The sequence below is a fragment of the Ammospiza caudacuta genome, chromosome 27 (genome assembly GCF_027887145.1).
Source record: "Ammospiza caudacuta isolate bAmmCau1 chromosome 27, bAmmCau1.pri, whole genome shotgun sequence".
NCBI classification, from domain to species: domain Eukaryota; kingdom Metazoa; phylum Chordata; class Aves; order Passeriformes; family Passerellidae; genus Ammospiza; species Ammospiza caudacuta.
In genome coordinates, this window is record NC_080619.1 from 2,257,841 (window position 1) to 2,281,613 (window position 23,773).

The 23,773-nt window shown below is 55.4% G+C and overlaps 2 protein-coding genes across 2 annotated transcripts; both read right to left on the bottom strand.

Moving 5' to 3' along the window:
- Positions 1–2,295: 2,295 nt before the first annotated feature.
- Positions 2,296–10,367, bottom strand: LOC131568556 (1-acyl-sn-glycerol-3-phosphate acyltransferase alpha-like). The gene is made up of 6 exons (XM_058820653.1): positions 10,186–10,367; positions 6,125–6,258; positions 5,332–5,507; positions 3,550–3,645; positions 2,708–2,780; positions 2,296–2,526 (listed from the first exon to the last, which is right to left on the bottom strand). Exons 1-6 carry the CDS (start codon positions 10,365–10,367, stop codon positions 2,303–2,305), a joined length of 885 nt encoding a protein of 294 aa, XP_058676636.1. The 3' UTR covers positions 2,296–2,302.
- A 14-nt stretch (positions 10,368–10,381) lies between these two features.
- On the bottom strand, positions 10,382–23,743 carry PRR29 (proline rich 29). Its single transcript, XM_058820790.1, has 6 exons — positions 23,672–23,743; positions 22,247–22,514; positions 18,242–18,351; positions 15,949–16,082; positions 15,788–15,855; positions 10,382–10,572 (listed from the first exon to the last, which is right to left on the bottom strand). The coding sequence occupies exons 1-6, from the start codon at positions 23,741–23,743 to the stop codon at positions 10,382–10,384; spliced, it is 843 nt and encodes a 280-aa protein (XP_058676773.1).
- Between the last annotated feature and the right edge of the window lie 30 nt (positions 23,744–23,773).

Consider the following 23,773-nt stretch of genomic DNA (forward strand, 5'->3'; position numbering starts at 1 on the left):
TACCTGGGTTTGCACTTTTTATCCCAGGGTGGGAGGGAAACCTCGCACACCCTGCTCCCCACAAGGGGACAGCCACACCCTGCCCTGTCCCTGCCCTGCTGCCACCCTGTGGGCTGGCACAGGAGCTGCTCAGCTGGGAAGGAGCCAGGAGATCCCAGACCCCTGCCTGGCTGCAGGGAACCATCCAGCTGTTGGATGGGTTGTGGTTCACAGGCCATGGAGAGGCACCTCCAGGTGGGACTGTGTCCAGGTGGGCACCATCCAGGGGTTGCTGGGAATTTGGGGCTTCAGTGGATGCTCTTCCTGTGCATTTAGTGGTGCAGGGAGGGCCCTGCCTCAGGGGCAGCCCCAGACCAGGGTAACCCTCACCCTGCCATGTGCTCCTCACACCAGCCCTGGGGTGGGGATGCTCTGTGTGCAGGGTGCTTTGTGTGCAGAGTGTTTTGTGCGTGCACTGAGCTCTGTGTGCAGAGTGCTCCATCTGCAGGGTGTTCCCTGTGCTGGGTTCTCTATATGCAGGGTGCCCTGTGTACTGGGTGCTCTCTATTCAGGGGTGCTCCCTGTGCAGGGTGCTCCATGTTCAGGGTGTTCTGTGTGCAGGATGCTCTGTTCAGGGGTGCTCTGTGTTCAGGGTGCTCTGTGTGCAGGGTGTTCCCTGTGCAGGATGCTCCCCGTGCTGGGTTCTTTGTGTGCAGGGTGCTCCTTGTTCAGGGTGTTCTGTGTGTGCAGGATGCTCCATGTTTGGGGCTGCTCCCTGTGCAGGGTGCTCTGTGTGTGCAGGGTGCTCTGTTCAGGGTGCTCCCTGCTCAGGGTTGTTCTGTGTGCAGGATGCTCCATGTTCAGGGTGCTCCATGTTTAGGGATGTTCTGTATGCAGGGTGCTCCCTTCTCAGGGGTGTTCTGTGTGCAGGGTGCTCTGTGTTCAGGGGTTCTCCTTATTCAGGGGTGCTCTGTGTGCAGGGTGTCCCGTGTGCAGTGAGCTCCATGTGCAGGGTGATCCATGTTCAGGGGTACTCCATGTAGAGGGTGCTCCCTTTTCAGGGGTGCTCTGTGTGCTGAGTTCTCTGTGTGCTGGGTTCTCTGTGTGCAGGGTGCTCTCTGTGTGCAGGGTGCTCCCTGTTCAGGGACGCTCTGTGTGCAGGGTACTCCATGCACAGGGTTCTCTGCGAGCAGGGATGCTCTATGTGCAGTGAGCTGTGTGTACAGGGATGATCCCTGTGCAGGGTGCTCTGTGCTCAGGAGTGCTCCACACGCAGGGTGCTCCATGTTCAGGGTGCTCTGTTTCAGGGGTGCTCCATCTGCAGGGTTCTCTGTGTGCAGGGTGCTCCCTTTTCAGGGGTGCTCCTTGTGCATGGTCCCCATGTTCAGGGTGCTCTGTGTGCAGGGTGCTCAGTTCAGGGTGTTCCCCGCTCAGGGGGGCTCTGTGTGCAGTGATCTCCATGTTCAGGGTGCTCCCTGTGCTGGGTTCTCTGTGTGCAGGGTGCTCCATGAGGAGGGTGCTCCATGTTTAGGGATGTTGTGTGTGCAGGGTGCTTTGTGCAGTGTGCTCTGTGTGCAGGGTGCTCCCAGCTCGGGGTGCTCTGTGTGTGCAGGGTGCTCCTAGCTCAGGATGCTCTTTGTTCAGAGGTGCTCCATATGCAGTGAGCTCTGTGAGCAGGGTGCTCTGTGTGCAGGGTGTTCTGTGTTCAGGGGTGCTCCATGTTCAGGGGTGCTCTGTGTGCAGGGTGCTCCCTTTTCAGGGGTGCTCCCTGTGCAGTGTGAAGTCTCCCTGAGGAGATGGATCCCCCTCAGCACAGCCAGGACACATCAGATCCAGCTCCAAACTCTTTAATGTCCCACCCTTGGCTCACAGCTCAGCACCAAGGGTGCTCTCCCCCCTGGGATGATCTTCCCCCCCAGCAACCTCCCCTGGACCTCGTGTCCCCCCCAGGCCACACACTCAGAGCTGGCTGAACCCAAACAGCATTTCCAGCTTGTAGGAGCCTCTGGAAGGAGAATCCATGGGGGAGCCCAACAATCAGGGGTGGAAAATGGGGCTGTGAGTCCCCAGCCCTGCTGAGCCATCCTTGGGGACAACCACAGCTCCAGGTGTGGCAAAGGGACATCCAGGGGATGCAGTCACAACAAGGGGTTTTAAGGGGGCACCTTGCTCTGTTTTTGGGGGCACCTTGCTCTGTTTTGAGTCCCCATCCTGCCCTGCTCTGCTCCCTTAGGGCACCGTCCTGCTGGGACAGTGGCAGGGCTGCAGGACACCTCCTCAGGGGACAAGGGACACCTTCCTGATATCCCTGAGCTCCCTCTGCCTATTTGCTCCTCCTGGCTGTGTCCCCCTGGCCCTGGGGGCTGTCCCTGTCCTCCCCTGGCCCCAGCAGAGGCTGCTCCATGTCCTGCTCCCCGTGATCACTCATGGACATCTCGGCCAGGGCCTCGGCCATGGCCTGCTGGACACTCTCAGTCAGTTTGGGGACATCCTTTGGGCTCAGGCCACACGTTTCCACCCTGGGAAGGACTTGGATGGTGCAGGTCCCTGGGAGAGGAGGGAAAATCCAGAGATGTGTTAGAGGATCCCAGCAGGAATGGGGTAGTCCCGCAGGCATCTTCCACCCCAGCTGCCTCCGCACCCCTCAGCATCCTTCAGACACCCCCAGGTGCCTCATCCCCAGTGCCAGCCCTGCCCTCTGCCATGGGAATTCCTGCCCATCCCTTACCTGAGGTGAATCTCTTCTCCTCGGGGCTGAAGAAGTCCCTGTACGGGGAGATCACGATGGGGACAATGGGAACCTACAGGACACAAAGCGTTGAGGGGGCCACAGAGAGAGCTCTCTCCAGGTGGGACTCCTGCTCCTGCCTGCCCCTCCTTGGTGCTGCCCAGCACCATGTCCCTCCTTGGGGACCAAATCCCTCCATCCTTGGGAACCAAACCCCTGCATCCCTGGGAACCAAATCCCCTTATCTCTGGGGACCACACCCCCCCATCCCTGGGGACCAAATCTTGCACATCCCTGGGGACCAAAGCTCCTCATCCCTGAGGACAAAACCCCCATCCCTGGGGACAAAACCCCTGCATCCCTGGAGATCAAATCCCTGCATCCCTAGGGACAAAATTCCTATCCCTGAGGACCAAATCCCTGCATCCCTGGTGACCAAATCCCTGCATCACTGGGGACCAAATCCCTCATCTCTGGGGAGAAAATCTCCCCATCCCTGGGGACCAAACCCCCCTCCTCAGAGATCAAACCCCCGATCCCTGAGGACAAAAGATCCCCATCCCTTGGGACCAAACCTCCCCATCTTTGGGGACCAAATCCCTGCCTCCCTGGGGACCAAGCTTCCCCATCCCTGGGGACCAAATCTTGCACATCCCTGGGGACCAAACCCTTCATCCTTGGGGACCAAATTCCCCCATCCCTGGGGACCAAACCCCCCCCATCCCTCTGCCCCAGAGTTCACACCCACTCTGTTCCATCCAGGGTGAGCCAAAGGGAAGGAATCATTTTGGAAAAGGCCTCCAAGCCCATTGATTCCAACATTTGATTGCCCATTTCCTTACCTGGGCCTGCACGGCCAGGTGGAAAGCGCCACGCTTGAAGGGCAGCATGGACCTGCCTGGGTTCCTGGTGCCTTCAGGGAAAACCCACACACGGAGCTGCAGGGGACAGGGACAGAGGTGACCCCGTGTTTTAGGACAGAGGTGACCCTGTGTTTAGACCCCTGAAAGGTGTGGCTGGGGTGTGTGTACTATCACCATCTGTTAGAGTGAGGCAGTTATCTCTGTTCATTGGGCATTTTCTTTATCTCTCCCACAGCCAATCCTCCCTCCAGGAGATCTCTCCTGTCCATGGGCCATTAATTATTAATTATCTTCTGTCCATGGCTAGTGAGTGTCCCTGCATGGCTGATCAAACTCCACCATCCCATGAGGAGATGCTCCGCCCAGGGGAGGAGCCAAGCATTCCTACCTGGATCCAATCTGGGGTTTGAAACATTCCTACCTGGATCCAATCTGAGATTTCAAGCATTCCTACCTGGATACAATCTGAGGTTTGGGACACTCCAGCAGCCTTTGCCCACTGCATTGCCAGAGGAGCAGCTTTCTGCTGGCCTGCATGGCCAGAGGGAGCCCAGGCCCATCTGCAGCAGCCCTGGAGCTGCAGAGGAAAACTCCCCCCTTGTGCAGGATCCCTGCTGCAGCAGAACCACAGCTGGCACTGCAGGAGGGCTGAGCCCCCATGGGATGGGGCTGTGCCACCACCCTGACACACAGGGGGCAGGGCATGGTCTGACTCTGTCCATGGTTGTTGGTTTTGTTTGTACTATAGCATTTGTATTTTTTGGTTTCCTAATAAAGAACTGTTATTCCTACTCCCATATCTTTGCCTGAGAGCCCCTTAATTTCACAATTATAATAATTCAGAGGGAGGGGGTTTGCATTTTCCATTTCAAGGGAGGCTCCTGCCTTCCTTAGCAGACACCTGGCTTTCCAAACCAAGACACCCCGACCTCAGCTGGGTGAGTCCTGCCCACAGCCTGTGGCATTCACATTCTCTGAAAAAAATCCCTTCACCCAGGATTTTTCTCCTGGGAAGCTGAAAGGCAGCTGAGAAGCCTCAGAGAAAAATGAAAACAATAATTATCTGATTTGCTTCTCCTGTATTTTCCTCCTTTGGGATGTGTTTGGAGATTGTTTACCCACAGGTGATTGTTTCATTGGATTCTGCTGTGAGTTGTTTTCACTCTTTGGCCAATCAGGGCCAAGCTGTGTCGGGACTCTGGAAAGAGTCACGAGTTTTCATTATTATCATTTAGCATTCAGTAAGAATCCTTTCTGTATTCTTTAGTATAGTATAGTATAGTATAGTATAGTATTCTTTAATATAGTACAATAATAAATTATATTATATTATATTATATTATATTATATTATATTATATTATATTATATTATATTATATTATATTAATAAATATGAATGCATTCAATTTATATTATTAATTTATTTATTATTCTATATTAATACTCTATTAATATATAATAATAAATTCTATAATAATTATTCTTTAATAGAATATGGTATAATTAATAGAATATAGAATATAGTATAATTAATAGAATATAGTATAATAAAGTAATAATATGGTATAATAAAGTAATTAAAAAGTAATATTATAGTACAATAAAGTAAAAATAAAGTAATAATTATGGAGTAATAACTCCATATAATAACATTGAGTTAGGTGCATTGCTCTTCCCTGCCAGGGGGCTTGCTGTGCATTCACATTAACAGCCCCTGACCCCCCTGGTGTCCCCTGGTGTCCCCCAGCTGTGTCCCTCACGTTCTCTCTCCTCATGGTGCTGGCAGTGCGGGTGATGACCTCGATGGCCGCGTCCCTGCGCTGGCGCTCGATGAAGATGATGCCACTGAGCCAGCAGGCCCAGCCCACCGTGCCCAGGTAGAGCAGCTCCCGCTTGGCGATGGGCACGCAGCGCTCGGGAATCACCTCCACCATTCCTGGGGCAGGAGAACACCCATTAATACTTTCCCAACCCATGGCAGTGGCAGCAGAAAAATCACCTGGGAAAACTGCTTGGAAATGGAACCCCTGGGCTGGACCAACCAGCTGGATATCAGCAATAAATTCTGCAGCTCAGCCCTGAGAGGTGATAATTGCAGAGAGGTGATTATCAGTCCTGAGAGGTGATAACTGCAGAGAGCAGCTCTCTGGAGAGGCCAAATTACATCAGTGGACAGATTAATTAATCATTTATACCCTATTATAATTTATATTCTAAGTAATCATTTATACCCTAATATAATTTATACCCTAAGTAATCATTTATACCTTAATATAATTTATACACTATCTAATAATTTATACCCTAATATAGGACCAGGTTGGGGTTGTTTTAGCCTTGACTTAAAGGGTTTTAAGCTATCCCCAATCCCAGGACCACCCCGTGGCATCACCTCCCATTGTCCCTCCTCTCCCTCCAGCACAGCCCAGTCCCAAAACCCCTCCTGGTCCGTTCCCACCACACATCCCTGCCCTGATCCCGGTGCTGACCCCCCCAAATCCATCCTGGCGCACTCCTGGAGCCCGCAGATGTTCCGGGGGTCCCCCCACGCACCCATGAGGTCCAGGGAAGCCTGGTGGTTGCAGACGATCACGAAGGGGCCCGGCAGCCGCAGCCGCTCCGAGCCCCTCACCCGCATCCTGATGCCGTAGAAGCGCTTGAGGGGCAGGAGCGCCGCCCGCAGGAGCCTGTCGAGATAAGGGACCAGATAAGCGACGAGATAAGGGACAACATAAGGGATGAAATAAGGAACGAGATAAGGGACCAGATAAGGGACGAGATAAGGATCGAGATAAGGGACGACATAAGGGATGAGATAATGAACGAGATAAGGCAGAGGGATACGTGCGGAGAACGGCTCTGGGCGGGCGGGGTTAGGCTGGGCTGCCCTGCTGGACTCAGGCTCAAGGAATTTTGGATGGATTTCTCACACGTTTGCAGCCTGTGAGGCTCAGAACTCGCCTGGCTCCCACCTGAGCTGAGCCCAGCTCCTGGCTCAGAGCAGAGGGAGCAGCATGAGGTGGTGGCAGGGAAAAACCGGGATTTTGATGTGCAGGGATGATGGGAAAGCAAAAAGAGAAGGGGTGGGATGGAGATAGGGACGGGAAAAGGGGTGGAGATGGAGACAGGGACGGGAAAAGAGATGGGGGTGGGGACGGGGATGGGGATGAGGTTTGGGGATGGGGATGGGATCTTCACATCCCACCGAGGACAAAATCTCTCTGCCCCGGCGAGCCTCCCCAGGTGCTCAGCTGGATCCATGTGTGGATGGAAATCCCAGACTTCCAAAGCCAGAGGCGGATCCCAGCAGGGAGGAGCTGAGCTGGGGATGGGTGGCAGAGGGACAGACAGATCCCCAGTGATGTGGGGGACACCAGGGATCGCCCCTGCACCGCTTTGTGCGGCAGGGGGAAGGGAAAACCAGCTCGGACATTCCTATGGGAAATCACAAATGGCTCCACCGGAGCCGCAGTGTCGGGAAGAGAAGGATCTGAGCGGTGTCACACCCCGGGAGGGCTGGACAGGAGGAGGAATATCGGGATGGCAGCGATGGGTGACGCTCAGGACGGGAATAATGAGAGGAGTGGAGGGAGGAGGGGGCACCAGGGATTCCAGCAGCCGTGGAGACAAAATCCTGGGACACGTCGGTGTTGGAATGCGGCACTGTCCGACCCACAGAGGGTCTGTGCCAGGGTCCCCACATCTGTCACTGCCTCCAGGGGACAGCGCAGGACTCAGGGAAGGGCTCAGCACCAGGTGAGAAGGGAGAAGGCAGCACAGGGTCCACGGTATCGCCCCCATCCCTCGGGAACCGCAGGCTCGAAGATACCGGAGGATCCGAGGAGGAGCGGTGCTCCAAAGCCAGGATAATGAGAGGGAAGCGTCATCCCGCAGGCTCCGGGATCCGGAGGAGAGGGAGCTGGGCGGGCACGGAGCTGCGGTGGGACGAGATAAGCGGCGCTGATAAGGCGGGAGAGGCGCGGCCTCCCTCGGGATCGCCGCCCAGGCGGAAGCGCTGGAGCGGCCCGGGTTGAGCCCGGCGTTCCCCGGGAAGAACCCGGGACAGGCTGCGGAACCGCCGGTACTGCCGAACCACCGTCGGGAACACCGAACCACCGTCGGGAACACCGAACCTTGGACTGATAATGCCGAACCTCAGACTGATAACACCGAACCACCGCCGGTACCACTGAACCAGCTCCAGGAACGCCAAACTACCACCAGTACCACCGAACCACCTTCAGTACCACTGAACCACCACCGGGAGCACCAAACCTCGGACTAATACAACCAAACCTCGGACTGATAAGACCGAACCACCACCGGTACCACTGAACCTTGGGCTGAAAACACTAAACCACCACCGGGAACACCAAACTACTGCCGGGAACACCAAACCTCAGACTGATAACACCAAACCACCACCAGTACCACCGAGCCACCGCTGGGAACACCAAACCTCAGATCGGGAACACCAAACCACCACCAGTACCACTGAACCACTGCTGGTACCACCAAACCTCAGGCTGATAACACCAAACCACTGCTAGTACCACCGCTGCAGCACTGCCAGTACCACCAACCACTGCCGGGAACACCGGACCTCTGACCAGTACCACCGAACCTCGGACTGGTAATGCCGAACCTCAGACTGGTACCACCGAACCACCGCTGGTACCACTGAACCTCGGGCTGAAAACACCAAACCATCACCGGGAAGACTGAACCGCTGCTGGGAACACAGAACTCAGACTGATAACACCAAACCTCCGGTCAGGAACACCAAACCACCACCGGGAAAACCAAACCTCAGACCGGTACCACCGAACCGAGTGGGTGGTACCACTGAACCTCAGACCGGTACCACCGAACCACCACTGGGAACAATGAAGCACACCGGGAACACCAAACCTTGGACTGGTAACACTGAACCTCTGTCTGGTAACACCAAACCCCCACCAGTACCACTGAGCCTCTGATCAGGGACACCAAACCTCAGACTGATAACACTGAACCACCTCTGGGAACACCAAACCACCACCGGTACCACCAAACTACTGCTGGGAACACTGAACCATCACCGGTTCCACTGAACCTAAGACTGATTACACCGAACCATCACCAGGAACACCAAACCACTGCCGGGAGCACTGAACCATCACCAGTACCACCAAAGCTCGGACTGATAACACCAAATCACCGCCAGGAATGCTGAACCTCAGACTTATAACACCAAACCTGGGACCAGTACCACCAAACCTCAGACCGGTAATACCGAACCACCACCAGTACCACCAAACCTTGGACTAGTACCACCGAACCCCAGACTGATAACACCGAACCACCACCGGTACCACCAAACCACCTCCAGGAACACTGAACTTCCAGCCAGGAACACCGAACCACCACTGGGAACACTGACTCTCAGACCGGGAACACCAAACCTCCAACCAGTACCACCGAACCTCGATTGATAGCACCAAACCTAGACTGATAACACTGAACCATCACGGGTACCACCAAACCTCAGGCTGGGAACACCAAACCACCACCAGGAACACTGAACTTCGGATGGGGAATAGCAAACCTCAGGCCGGTACCACCAAATCTTGGACTGATAACACTGAACTTCTGACCAGTACCACCGAACCTCCAGGTGACAACACCGAACCTGCGGCCACGCTCCCACTGTGGGCCAGGATCCCTCCACACAAATCCTCAGAGTTTCTCAAGCTGGGACATTTTCCTGTGTAATTACATCTGTGCTCATCCTGCCTGGGAATCCAGCAGTGGGATTGCAACACCCTGAGCGCGCCCATGCCTTCTCCCGGTGTTACACTGAGATGTTATCTCCTCCCCGCTGTTATCTCCCCAGTGTTGTTATCTCCCTGGTGTTATCTATCTCCCTGCTTCCACCCCCGGGAGCAGAGTCGGGACAGGGCTGTGATCAGGACATGGCTGTGACAGGGACAGGGCTGTGCCCCTGACAGGTGATGGCACCAAGACATCCCAAAACCATAAAAACATGGAACGGTTTGGGTTGGAAGGGACCTTAAACCCACCCAGAGCCACCTCAGCCATGGCAGGGACACCTCCCACTGTCCCAGGCTGCTCCAAGCCCCATCCAGCCTGGCCTGGGACACTTCCAGGAATGGGGCAGCCATGGAATAATCTGTGCCAGGGCTGTCCACCCTCAATCTCTCTGCCAACGTGCTGTTCCTGGGTCTCCCATGGGCAAAACCAGAGCCAGGGATGCAGCACTGGCCATGTATCTGCCCCCTGCCCTGATGGCTCCTCCAAACCCCACCATTACCCACCCAGGTGATGACCCCAACATTGCCATGGCCAGGAATGATCCCTTTTATGTTATTTCATCCCTCAGGGACCACAAATCCCAACTCCAGCATAGCCTGACCCTCCCTGGGCACAGGCAATACCACAAGCTGCCCTTCACTGCCCCATGGATGTGACCACAGCCCCGGCCTTGGCCCCAGGGCTCTGTGACCCAGCTGTGGTTCTGGCCAGGGCAGGACAGAGCCTGTGGCCACAAACCACAGGATTTCCTTGCTGAGCCAAGCCCCAGCCAGCTCTCTCCTTCCCCATCCCTCACTCACCTCATGTTCTCCACGGAGCGTCCCCGGAAGGCAGCCAGGGGGGACAGCAGGGTGGCCAAGGCCACGATCCAGCAGTTGAAGAAGGCCACCTTGCAGAGGAACTGGATGTGGGGGCTGCACCTGTAGAGCAGCAGCACTGCCAAGGGCAGGAGCAGCAGCCCCTGGAGCAGCAGCAGGTCCATGGTGCTGCCCCAGCTCAGCCCGGGCCAGGTGAATCAGGAGGATCCTGTGTGGGTGGCTGGGGCTGGCCCAGGGGAAGGCTCTCTGTGGAGCTCATCCTGAGGATGGAGTGGCTCAGGTGGAAGCAGGACACCCACCCAGGGGTGGAGAGTGGCTGTGAGTCACACGGGGACCCTGAGTCACCTGAGGTGTCGCTGCTGTCACCTCCTGGGCCATTGAAGACTCCAGGTCGGTGAGATCAGACATGCTGCTCACTGAACCCTTCCTGTCCTGGGTATCTGTCCTGTGTTGCCACATTTCCCTTCACAGAGAAAAGCAAGGCACAATTCTTCCCAAGGATTTCTGAGATTCACGTTCTCTGAACCTCCGAGAAAGGGAAAACACAATTCTTACTTATCACTTGTTGTGCCTGTGTTTGTGCAAAAGTAGAATGCAGTATGGAGATTTTTTACCCAAAGTCATGGTGTTTTGTTTCCTTGGCCTGTCAGGGACAGGTGTGTAGCCTCACATTTCTCTTCACAGAGTAAAGCAAGGCACAATTCTTCCCAAGAATATTTCTGGGTTTCACATTCTTTGAACCTCAGAGAAAGAAAACACAATTCTTATCTCATTTATGCTCCTGTGTTTGTGCCAAAGTAAAATGGAATATGGACATTGTTTACCCAAAGTGATGGTATTTGGGTTCCTTGGCCTGTCAGGGCCAGGTGTGTAACCCCACATTTCTCTTCACAGAGAAAAGCAAGGCACAATTCTTCCCAAGAATATTCATATCTCATTTGCTGTGCCTGTGTTTGTGCCAAAGTAGAATGCAATATGGCGATTGTTTACCCAAAGTGATGGAGTTTTGTTTCCTTGGCCTGTCAGGGCCAGATGTGTGTGTGTGTTGGACTGTTGGGTGACAGTCACAGGATTCTGTGCAGGGTTGAGTGCTTGGCAGGTTCAGTTTAGATGTATAGAATAATATAGAGTCATTAATCAGCTTTCTGATGTCCATGGAGTCAGATCCATCATTCTCTCTCCCTCACCAACATCAGAGTCACTTTGATTCCCAATAGTCCTGGCCAGGGGCTGCCAGCCCTGGGACAGGGAGGCTCAGCTGGTGGGGGCAGCAGGAGCTGCTCCGGTCCATGCTGGGCACCCAAACCTCCCCCTGCAGAGCCTCGGATGGCTGGGACACATCTCCCACCTGGGAAGGCAGCAGGAACTCCTGCTCCCCTCCCCTGCTCAGTTTGGGCAGCAGGAGCCCCTCTGCCCTTCCCCTCCAGTGCCCAGCTTGTGTCCCCAGGGTCCCACAGTGCCTGGGGACTGGGGTGGCTCTGTCACCCCTCTCTGCCAGTCCTGTAGGGGTGGCAGCCCTTGGCCCAGTTGGCAACCAGGGGCCGTGTTGCATGAGGTGTTTTCAGGGGTGCAATTAGCACAGGCTGTAATTAACCTCTCCTCCTGCTCTGGTGCCTTGCAGGATCCAGGCCAGCCCCCTGGAAACTCCTAGAACCAAGTCCTGGTGACAGCAGGGACACTGGGCCGGTGTCAGCCCCCAGCCCCTCCGGTCCATTCCCAAATCAGGAATCCCAGAATTCCAGGAGGGTTTGGGTGGGAAGGACCTCACAGCCCACCCAGTGCCATGGCAGGGACACCTGCCACCATCCCAGGTGCCTCCAAGACCATTCCCACCTGGCCTGGGGCACCCGCAGGGCTGGGGAAGGGGGGACATCCCTGTGCTGCTGCCATCCCTGGGCTCAGCCTTGACCCAGCAGCAGCAAAATCCCCTTGTGCCTCCCCTTGTGCCTCTCTGGGGTCTGCCAGTCCCCGCAGGCACACCTGGGCATTGCCACCTCTGCTGGGACCCCCAGCCCTCCCTGGCAGGCCCCAGCCTCAGCCCAGCATCTCTGCATCACTGCCCTGACACTGTGATATTTTCTGAAAAATCCCTTTTGCCAGGATCTTTTCTCCTGGGAAGCTGGGGAGCTTCAGCTTCTCCATGTTTTACTGCTTTGGGATGTGATTTGGAGAATTGTTTACCCAGCGTGTGTCATTGTTTTTAATTAATGGCCAATCACAGGCCCAACTGTGTCGGGGCTCTGGTCAGTCACAAGATTTTATTATTAATTCCTTTCTTAACAGGATTTTATTGTTCATTCCTTTCTAGCCTTCTGATGTCTCCTTTCTATTCTTTTAGTGTAGTTTTAGTATATAATTTTCTTTTAATATAATATAACATCATAAATTAATAAATCAGCCTTCTGAAACATGGAGTCAAGATTCCCATCTCTCCCCTCGTCCTGGGGACCCTCAAACACCACCCCCATTCCCTCCCACCCTGGAGGTGACAGAGCTGTCCCCAGGCTCTGGCCAGGCTGGAGGTGCCCCAGTTTGACCAGTAACCCCAGGGTTACGTCCAGCAGGGCTGTTGCAATGCCCATTGCTTCACCCTCCCATTCCTCTCATTATTCTCATGTTAAAGCAAAGATTGGTCACATCCCGAGCCCACCCTTCCTGCCCTGCCCATTCCAGGTGACTCCTCACTCCTCCTCCCCATTCTGTGTCCTTGGGGGATCCTTTGGGCACCATCTGCTCTCCCATCCATCCCAGCCTTGCTTCTGGATGCCTCCTTCAGTCCCCTCCATCACAGACATCTTTTATGGAAAATCCTTTCCTTAGGATGGTTCCTCCTGAGAAGCTGTGAGGCCTCAGGAACAAAATTTAAACAATGGTTATCTGCTGCTGTGGAATGCAACAGGTGCATCTGGGATTGGTCTCATGTGGTTGTTTCTAATTAATGGCCAATCACAGCCAGCTGGCTCAGAGCCACAACCCTTTGTTATCATTCTTTCTTATTCTATTCTTAGCCAGCCTTCTGATGAAATCCTTCCTTCTATTCTTTTAGTATAGTTTTAATGTAATATATATCATAAAATAATAAATCAGCCTTCTGAAACATGGAGTCAGATCCCCATCTCTTCCCTCGACTTAAGACCTCTGTGAACACCATCACAAGTCAAGGCACATCCCATCCCCAGTATTGGTAATACCAATACAGAAGGTTTCCAGCTCCTTTGGAGATGGATTTCCCAGGAATTCAGCCCCGTGGATGGCTCATTTGTCCATGCAAACCACATGTGGTTGTTTCTAATTAATGGCCAATCACAGCCAGCTGGCTCAGAGCCACAAGCCTTTGATATCATTCTTTCTTTTTCTATTCTTAGCCTAGCCTAGCCTTCTGATGAAATCCTTTCTTCTATTCTTTTAGTATAGTTATATATATATACATATAATATAATAATATATAATATAATAAAATAATATATAACAAATATAGAAATATTATATTATATTATATTATATTATATTATATTATATTATATTATATTATATTATATTATATTATATTATATTATATTATATTATATTATATTATATTATATCAAGCCTTCTGAAACATGGGGTCAGATCCTTGTCTCTCCCCTCACCCTCAGACCCCTGTGAACACTGTCACACCTCCCAGCAGGAGGAGCTGCATCTTCCTGCTGGAACCCACCTGATCCTTCTGCTCCACATCTGGGAGCTCCTCCAGGGGCCAGGCTGGGGAGGATCTGCCCATTGCAGAGCTCAGGGAAGGGAGATCCCACCTTCCACCGGGCAGAGCAGTCCAAGAAGGGATTTTTCTGCATCCTCAGAGCTCCAGACCACCGGCTCTGAGGCCTTCTTCCAGGGAAAGGCCTGGAGACCCCAGGGCACAGCAGTGCTGGGGGGTGGCACGGGCAGGGAACAGCTCCCAGCACCCAAAGCCTCCTCTGCCCCTTCCTCCTGCTCCCGGGGAGCTCAGGGGTCACTGAATGCTGGGGAACTCCGGGATTTCCTTCTCAGGCTGCTCTCCCCACCACGGCCCCCCCAAAAATCCAGCTCTGCCTCCCTCAGCTCAGCCAGGAGATCTCAGCCTGGAGCTCCAGCACTGCCCCAGCGCCACCTTACACCCACAGACCTGACAGGAACCCCCCAGACCTGACAGACCCCCCAGCACCCCCTCAGCACCCCAGGCTCAGATAGACCCCCCCCAAGACCTCCCCTCAGCACCCCCAGACCTGCCATACCCCCCCAGACCTGACAGACCCCCCCCCCCAGCACTCGCTCAGCACCCCAGGCTCTGATAGACCCCCAGCACCCCCTCACCCCCCAGACCTGAGAGACCCCCCTAGACCTGACAGAGCCCCCCAAGGCCTCACAGACCCCCCCAGGGCTCCTCTCAGCCCCCCCAGGCACTGCCAAACACCCCCCCCCCCCACAGCTCTGGGCTCCCCCAGCCCCGAGGGAGCCCCTGCACCCGGGCACGGAGCCACCAGCCCATTACAGATTACACGTGCAATTAATGTAATTACAGATGCTTAATTAGCCACAGCAGGGCGCTCTCTTAACAAAGCACATTAATGACAGGCGATGCTGTGCTGAGAGCTGGAGGGACAGATGGAGGTGGGGACCATCCTCTGTCCCAACCCCGGGGACAGCACGGCCTGGAGGGGACTGGGGTGACACTGGGGCTGGGACAGCCCTGCTGGGGGGCTCAGAGGGGAAACCACCCCAAAACCCAAAACCCCAAAAGCACAGGAATGGTGGAGCATCCATCCAGGATCTTTGGGGTCCAGGGAGGCAGAGCTCAGAGCCCCCTTTGCTGCTCCATGGTGTAAAACTCTGTGGGGTGGGATGGAATGGGATGGGATGGGATAATGAGATGGAACATTATTGGGATTGGATAGGACATTGATGGGATGGGACATTAGTGGATGGGATGGGACTATGGGATGGAACATTATTGGGGTGGGATCCATGGGATGGGATAATGGGATGGGATCCATGGGATCCATGAGATGGGACGGGACGGGACAGGACATTACTGGGATGGGATGGGATAATGGGATGGGACATTACTGGGATGGGATGGGACATTATTGGGATGGGATAATGGGATGGGACTTTATTGGGATAGGATGGGATAATGAGATGGGATAATGGGATGGGATAGGACATTATTGGGATGGGGTCCATAGGATGGGATGGAATGGGAAAATTGGATGGGACATTATTGGGATGGGATAATGGGGTGGGATGGGACATTATTGGGATGGGATGGGATTATGGGATGGGACATTATTGAGATGGGATGGGGTGGGATGGTATCCATGGGATGGGATAATGGGATAGGATGGGATCCATAGGATCCATGAGATGGGATGGGACGGGACAGGACAGAACATTATTGGAATGGGATGGGGCATTATTGGGATGGGACATTATTGGGATGGGATGAGACAGGACAGCATGGAATGGAGATAGGCAGCAGGGAAGCTCAGCCTGGGGTGACGGAAGCCCGAGGGACAGCTGCCCTGTGGGGGCCATGGGGACAGTGTCGGTGTCCCCGGGCTGTCCTTACCCTCTGCTGGGGGCACACCGGGTCCCACAGTGCCGGTGGCGCTGGGGGGCGGCGGAGGGGGCACAGCTCTGCCAGAGAGGAGCAGGGACAGCTCAGTGACCATGGATGGTGTCCCTGGAGGCGCTGCCACACCAGGATGGCACCGACCCCCTGGCACTCACCGCCCTTCCTCAGGTGAGCAGCGCAGGAACCGCACGGGGGGCAGGCGGGGAGGGGTCCAGGGCACGTAATGATGGTGGAAAACCACGGCCTCCTCTTCCTCCTCATCCTCGTCCTGCCAAGGCCCTGCCAGCGCCTGGGGAGGTGGACAGAGGCAGGGCTGGGCCGGGGCTCCCAAAGCGCCACTGGCCGGTGTAGTAAATAGGTATGATTGAAACAGCAATCAATATTGATGCAGCAATTAATATTTGGAAATAATAATAAAACAGTTAAAAGGTATAATGCCAAGAAAGAAAGGGAGAGGAGGGGCTCCACCGCCCCCCCTTTCCTGCAGATGTTCAAGGACAGGAAAAAGCAAGAGATAACAGTTACTAAAAATTAACAGAAAGAAGGGAAAATCTGGTTGGGTCCCAGGAAAATGCCAGCCATAAGAGATTTATTGCTTTGATGCTTAAATATAATATTATGTTAATCTTGGCTTGGTGCGCATGTGTAACCCAAGGGTGAATTAAAGGACATCAAGGAAGAGGAGAGGCCTTCATCAAAAACGACCCCCAAAGACTTGTGCGACCACCAAAATGAGTGGTGGTGCATGCGTGGTAAAGGTGGTGATGAGGGCGGAGGTAGAAGTGTGATGAATCGAAAGTGGGAGGAGATGGCATTGACACATGGCATATAAGGGGGGAATCTTCACTTGGCAAGCTTGTACATGAGGTGGCAAGGGTCCATGACCCCTGCACTCCCTACCCCGCAGTTATCTTTTGCTTATGCGCTATTATTGGAGCCAAATTATCCCTTATTTTAATCATATAATATTGTCAATATTTGAAGTGTATCCGATTTTATATATTTTCTAAACTATTCAATTAAAATTGCTGCTACCTCTAATATTATTTTGCCACAGACATCTTTTAATGAAAATCCTTTCCTTAGGATTTTTCTTCCTGAGAATCTGAGAGCCCTCAGGAACAAAATGTACACAATGGTTATCTGCTGCTGTGGAATGCAACAGGTGCATCTGTGATTGGCCCATCTTGGATGTTTAGAATTAATGGTCAATCACAGCCCAGTTAGCTTGGACTCTCTGCCCAAGACACAAACCTTTATTATTCATTCCTTTCTATCCTTATCTTAGCTAGCCTTCTGAGATGAAACTTTCCCTTCTATTTCTTTAGTATAGTTTTAGTGTAATGTATATCATAAAATAATAAATCAAGCCTTCTGAACATGGAGTCAACATTCTCATCTCTTCCCTCACCTGAAAACCCCTGTGAACACTGTCACATTGTTTGGTTTTTTTAATGATGGAATAATTGGGCAAACATAACACCGGGATCACACCCAGCTGCTCCCACTGGCTGGGCTCAGTCCCAACAGACCCCCTGGGGGACACGGGGGGTGGCAGCCCCACAGATGGGACCAAACCTTGTGGGAAGAGCCTTTGATCTGCTGAGAGCCAATTGGGCAGGGTCCAGTCCTAGCCAGCCCAGCCCTGGTGGCAATGGGAGGGCAGGGCTGGGTGCCAGGAGGTGCCAGCTGGCAGCGAGCTCAGCAGCTGCCACAGCCCAGCCCTGCCCCAAAAGCTGCATTGTTCCCCCCAAGGAGATGAATTGTTGTGGTTTGAGATGGATTTCTAAATGGCAGCCCCTGCAGAGCTCTTGATGGGTTGGCCTGTGTTTCCAGAGGGTCCCAGCTGGGCAGAGCCTCTGCCCAAGGCCTGGCTGCCGTCTGAGCTGTCAGAGCTGGGTTCCAAACAAAGCCCCAAAACCCCAAAGGGCTGCTCTGAGCTGGGCTGGGACCACCCAGGTGCTGCCCCCAGAGGGTCCCAAAGCAGGACGTGGTGACCCTGAACAGCCCTGGGGGTCTCTCTGCTCCCTCTTTGATCCTTTTTCCCCCTCTTTGGTCCCTCTGCCCCATCTTTGGTCTCTCTGTCCTTTCCTTGGTCCCTTTCCCCCTCTTTGGTTCCTCTGCCCCCTCCTTGGTCCTTCTGCCCCCTCTTTGCTCCCTTTGCCCCATTTTTGCTCCCTTTGCCTCCTCTTTGTCCCCTCTGCCCCATCTTTGGTCCCTCTACCCCTTCTTTGGTCCCTTTGGCCCCTCTTTGGTCCCTCTGTCCTCTCCTTGGTCCCTCTGCCCCAAATTGGTCCCTTTGCCTCCTCCTTGGTCCCTTTTACCCTCTTTGGTCCCTCTGCCCCTTCTTTGCCCACTCTTTGCCCCCTCTGCCCCCTCTTTGCTCCCTCTACCCCATCTTTAGTCCCTTTGCCCCCTCTTTGTCCCCTCTGCCCCCCCAAGCCTCACCTGGGCTGGGGCTGTCCCTGCCCCGAGGGGCATCAGAGCTGCCATGGCCAGGCCGTGCATCACCAGCTGGTGCATTTGGGAGCCTTGGATCACCATCAGCTCCATCAAACCTGCCCGAGGGTGGGAGATTGTGCGTCAGAGAGGGAGCAGAGGGAGCAGGGCCTGGGATCAGTGCCCGGGATGGGGCGGCCCCCAGGCTCCTCCCTGTTCCCAAGCAGTGGGAGCACAGCCAGCCTTCCCCCACCCCGCTTTGGAAGCCTCATGTGGTGTTTAAAAATTATTTTGTTTGGCTAAAACTTGAAAATTGCCACATTTGAGGCTTTTCTTCCTTGCTGGCTCATGTGGGGGAGCTGAGCAGGGACAGCAGGAACAGGGGCTGTGGTCAGTGGTTAATGGGGCTGGAGGGACCAGATTTTCCTCCCATTCTGGGCCGAGTTTCTGCAGCTATGGCAGTGCCCAGGGCATTGAGGGGCAGAGCACCACGTTCAGAGCATGCCAGGCTCAGCCCCGCGCTGGACATGAGGGGCAGTGTTGGGGAAGATGGAACAGGAAAGCCTTATCAATATGATTGCCTGGCAAAAGATTTTGAGAATATGGAAACTATAAGTGAAATTGAAATGAAAGCAAGCTTTGAGATCCCTCAGTTACTGAACAACTGGAAAACAATGGTGTGGCCAGCTGAAGGTGATCCCCTTTTGATGGAACAACACCCTCTGCTTGCAGACAGGCCCAAGGGTCAGAGCAGACCCTGCAGCTTGGCAGAAGGGGCCCAAAGAGGAGTTTTTAGGGTTTTAAATGTAACACAGTATGGTAATGTAATGATTCTTATAGGCTGTATGTGAATGCTATAGGATTTGTATCTTGTACTAGATTGGTTAGTGAGAATCAGAATATTCAACACAGAAGAAGAATTATTGTATTGGAACAGGAACTTTGCTGTCTTTGCTCTTGCCTCTTTTACTCTTGCTCTTACCTCTTGCCTGTTAGCTCTTACTTTTCTATGCTCTTACCCCTTTTATTCTCTCACCCTCTCACCCTCTCTCCCCCTCTCTTCTCTCAGCCTGCTCTGAGCTGTGTTTGGCAGCTCCCAGCAGGGCCCTGCACCCAGGCCCTTTGCAATAAACCCCAAGTTCCACAGCCTGGCTGCAGAGATCTCTCGTCTCTGTTCGTCCTGACCATCCTACCCCTGATGCTCTTACAGGGCAGGGGTGAGCCCAGGACTCCAATCCCCACTCCTGGGATCCAGGGAGGAGCAGGGTGTGGATGCTCAGTGCCCCCTCAGCTCCTGCCGCTCCCTGTTCCCTTGGCTGGAGGCCACACTGAGGGTGTGAGGCTGCTGAGGCCCATCCACGCGGAGAAAGCCCCAAATCTGCCTCTGCACCCCAGAAAAACACCCCCATTTTCTGCAGGTGTGAAATTCCCATGGAAAATTCTTATAAACCTGCTGGAATCCCCTGAGATCCTGCTGGCTTCATCCACCCTGAGCAGCTGTGGCTGCCCCTGCATCCCTGGCAGTGCCCAAGGCCAGGTCTCAGAGCAGCCTGGGACAGTGGAAGGTGTCCCTGCCATGGCAGGGGTGAAACTGGACGGGCTTTGAGCTCCCTTCCAATCCAAACCATTCTGGGATTCTCTGGAGTAAAAAAGGGTTTGGACCACCCCATAAGGGCTCAGAGCCAGATCCCCAGAGGCTCCAGAGGTGCCAGGCTGGCTCCCAGGACACAGGAGGTGGCTGTCCCTCCAGGCAGGAGCACCCCAGCACCCCAGGGACTGAACTGGGGTGGGACACGGGGTGCTGGCAGCTCTGGGTGGGTCCACCCATTCCACCGGGGCCAGCCTGGCTCTGTTTGCTTCCACACTGATTTGAAGCATCCTTTTCCCCCTGATTTTTAAGGATTTCCTTGGATTTTTAAGGACAGCTCCACCTCCCCCCTCCCCACAGCACAAGGTGACTCTGCCTGTGGTGTGTCCCCAGTGATGACAGCTCTTTGTCCCTGCTGTCCCTGGTGACCACAGCCACTGTCCCTGCTGTCCCCAGTGATGACAGCCCCCTGTCCCTGCTGTCCCTGCTGTCCCCACTGACCCCAGCCCCTGTCCCTGCTGTCCCTGATGTCACCACAGCCCCTGTCCCTGCTGTCCCCAACCCCTCACCCTGATGTCCCTGGTGTCACCACAGCCCCCCGTCCCTGCTGTCCCTGCTGTCCCTGGTGTCACCACAGCCCCTGTCCCTGCTGCCAGCCCCCCCAGCCCAGATTTCAGTCTGGGGGTACCCGGGTGGATTAAGCCCCCCCGGGCAGGGGCACAGCCCAGGGCTCCAGTCCCTCTCAATCCCACCTTGCAGTTCCAGGAGTCTGTCTGTCACACCCCGGTGTTCCCTGGGGATGGATGGATGCCAGCAGGAAATGGGGGTTTGGAGAACAAAAACAACAGAATTTTGAAACCCCCCCCCAAAAAAACAAACAAACAAACAAAAACACACCACCAAAAAAACCCACAACAACAACAAAAAAAACCAACAACAGCAACAACAAAAAAGACCAGAAAAAACCAAACCAAACAAAAAACCCCACCAAAAAACAAACAAAATAAACCCAGAAAACACCCAAAACCCCCAAAAAGCAACAAAAAACCACAACAAAAACAAAAAAACCCACAACAAAAAACAAACAGAAAAAAACCTAAAAAAACACCAAAAAACACCAAAAACCCACCAAAAACCAAGCAAAAAAACAAAACAAAAAAAACCCCAAAAACAAAAAAAACCCCAAACAAACAAAAACAACCAAAAAACCCAGAAAACAACAAAAAAACCCACAAAAAACCCACAAAAAAGAACCCACAAAAAAACCACAAAACAAAAAACTAGAAAAAAAACAAAACAAAACAAAACAGAAAAACAAACACAAAAAACCCCCAAAACAAGCAACAAAAAAAAAAAAATCAACAAAAACCTTCCCCCGCCCCCCCAAAAAAAATCAGTAGAACAACCAAAAAACCCCAAAACCCAAAAACTGTTCCCTGGGAGCATCTTGGAGCCCAGAGTTGGTAAAAGCCCCAAAATTCTCAGCCCGTGGGGCTGAACGCCCACCCGAGGACCCAAGGATGGATGGACACGGCTGAGTGTGGCTCTGCCCGCTGCTGTTCCCCGGGAAGGGCCCGATCTGGGATCTGGGATCTGGGATCAGGAGCGGCTGAGCCCGGCCCGGTTCGGCTCTGCCTTTCCCGGTTCGGTCCCCACGAACCCGGCCCGGTTCGGCTCTGCCCTGCCCGGTTCGGTCCCCACGAACCCGGCCCGGTTCGGCTCTGCCCTGCCCGGTTCTGTCCCCACGAACCCGGCCCGGTTCGGCTCTGCCTTTCCCGGTTCTGTCCCCACGAACCCGGCCCGGTTCGGCTCTGCCTTTCCCGGTTCTGTCCCCACAAACCTGGCCCGGTTCGGCTCTGCCTTTCCCGGTTCGGTCCCCACGAACCCGGCCCGGTTCGGCTCTGCCTTTCCCGGTTCGGTCCCCACGAACCCGGCCCGGTTCGGCTCTGCCCTGCCCGGTTCGGTCCCCACGAACCCGGCCCGGTTCGGCTCTGCCCTGCCCGGTTCTGTCCCCACGAACCCGGCCCGGTTCGGCTCTGCCTTTCCCGGTTCTGTCCCCACGAACCCGGCCCGGTTCGGCTCTGCCTTTCCCGGTTCTGTCCCCACAAACCTGGCCCGGTTCGGCTCTGCCTTTCCCGGTTCGGTCCCCACGAACCCGGCCCGGTTCGGCTCTGCCTTTCCCGGTTCGGTCCCCACGAACCCGGCCCGGTTCGGCTCTGCCCTGCCCGGTTCGGTCCCCACGAACCCGGCCCGGTTCGGCTCTGCCCTGCCCGGTTCTGTCCCCACGAACCCGGCCCGGTTCGGCTCTGCCTTTCCCGGTTCTGTCCCCACGAACCCGGCCCGGTTCGGCTCTGCCTTTCCCGGTTCTGTCCCCACGAACCCGGCCCGGTTCGGCTCTGCCCTGCCCGGGTTCTGTCCCCACGAACCTGGCCGGGCGGGCGGGGGTCCCGCGGGGGCGGCGCCGGGCCCGGGCAGCGGCTGCAGGATCAGCACCGGGCACCGGGAATGCTCCGGGAACGCTCCGGGCGGCGATCCCGGGGCGCGGGGCTGCGACGGAGGAGAGGAGGGAACGGGGATTGTGAATTCAAGGGTTAATGCGGAGTCCCGGCAGCGGGACAGGGGGGACAGGGAGGACATGGCTGGGGACAGGCGGGACCGGGCCCGGGATGGTGGCGGGGAGGAGAGGGGACGGGACTGGGGGCGGGACAGGAGGGACAGAGGAAACAGGGCTGGCAGGACAGAGGGGACAGGGATGGTGGGAGGATGGAGGGGACTGGGGTGGGGGCAGGATGCAGGGGACATGGCCTGGGGCAGGACAAGGATGGTGGCAGGACAGGGGGACAGGGGTGGCAGGAAGGAGGGACTAGGATGGTGACAGGACAGAGGGGACGGGGCTGGGGGCAGGACAGGGGTGGTGGCAGGACGAAGGGGATGATGGTGGCAGGACAGAGGGGACAAGGATGGCAGGACAGGGGGGATGGTTGTGGCAGGACAGAGAGGATGGGGCTTGGGGTGGCACAGAGGGGACTGGGATGGCGGCAGGACAGAGGGGACAGAAGGGACAGGACAGAGGGGACAAGGATGGTGGGAGGATGGAGGGGACATGGCTGGGGGCAGGACAGAGGGAACGGGGGTGGTGGCAGGACAGAGGGGACACGTTTGGGGACAGGCAGGATCGGGACAGTGATGGTGCCAGGACAGAGGGGACAGGGGTGGTGGCAAGATGGAAAGGACAGGGCTGAAGGCAGGACAGAGGGGAGGGAGCGGTCAGGACAGAGGGGACTGAGGTGGTGCTAGGATGGAGGGGACGGGGCTGGGGACAGGACAGAGGGACGGGGGGGTGGTGGGACAGGGAGGACAGAGGGGACAGGACAGAGGGGACTGGGATGGCGGCAGGACAGAGGGGACAGAAGGGACAGGACAGAGGGGACAAGGATGGTGGGAGGATGGAGGGGACATGGCTGGGGGCAGGACAGAGGGAACGGGGGTGGTGGCAGGACAGGGGCGACACGTCTGGGGACAGGCGGGATCGGGACTGGGTTGGTGGCAGGACAGAGGGGGCAGGGGTGGTGGCAGGACGAGCGGGTGGCCCAGGGGAGCAGGACGGGAGCCCTGGAGATGGGAATTCTCTCTCCCTTGGTTTTCCAGGGACAGCGCCCTCCCATCCTGGGTCACTCCCAGACCCGCAGTGTCCCCACCCCTGGGGACAGGACCCGGGCACCTTTCGGGGTCTGCGGGGCGTTTGCAAAGCCCGTACCCCACCCAAAGCCCCGAGCCCACCCAAAGCCCCTCTCCCAGCCCCTCTCCACCCCTATCCCATCAATCCCGAGGCAGGAGCGCTCCGGGCTCACCCCAAGGAGGGGGGTCCCTGCCCGGGGGTCCCCCCAGAGCCCGCGGGGGCCCCGGGCTGCTCCCCGCTCCATGGCTCGGGATCGTCTCCAGGGCTCCGGGCA

Coding starts and splice junctions, on each gene's coding strand:
- PRR29 (XM_058820790.1), bottom strand. CDS start 23,743: ATGGAGCGGGGAGCAGCCCGGGGCCCCCGCGGGCTCTGGGGGGACCCC. Junction 22,515..23,671: donor CAGGGACCCCCCTCCTTGGG/GTGAGCCCGGAG, acceptor TCCCGCCCCCAG/TCCCGTCCCCTCTCCTCCCC. Junction 18,352..22,246: donor ACCCCCGCCCGCCCGGCCAG/GTTCGTGGGGAC, acceptor ACCCTCGGGCAG/GTTTGATGGAGCTGATGGTG.
- LOC131568556 (XM_058820653.1), bottom strand. CDS start 10,367: ATGGACCTGCTGCTGCTCCAGGGGCTGCTGCTCCTGCCCTTGGCAGTG. Junction 3,646..5,331: donor GCACCATGAGGAGAGAGAAC/GTGAGGGACACA, acceptor TGTCCCCTGCAG/CTCCGTGTGTGGGTTTTCCC. Junction 2,527..2,707: donor GGAGAAGAGATTCACCTCAG/GTAAGGGATGGG, acceptor CTCCTCTCCCAG/GGACCTGCACCATCCAAGTC.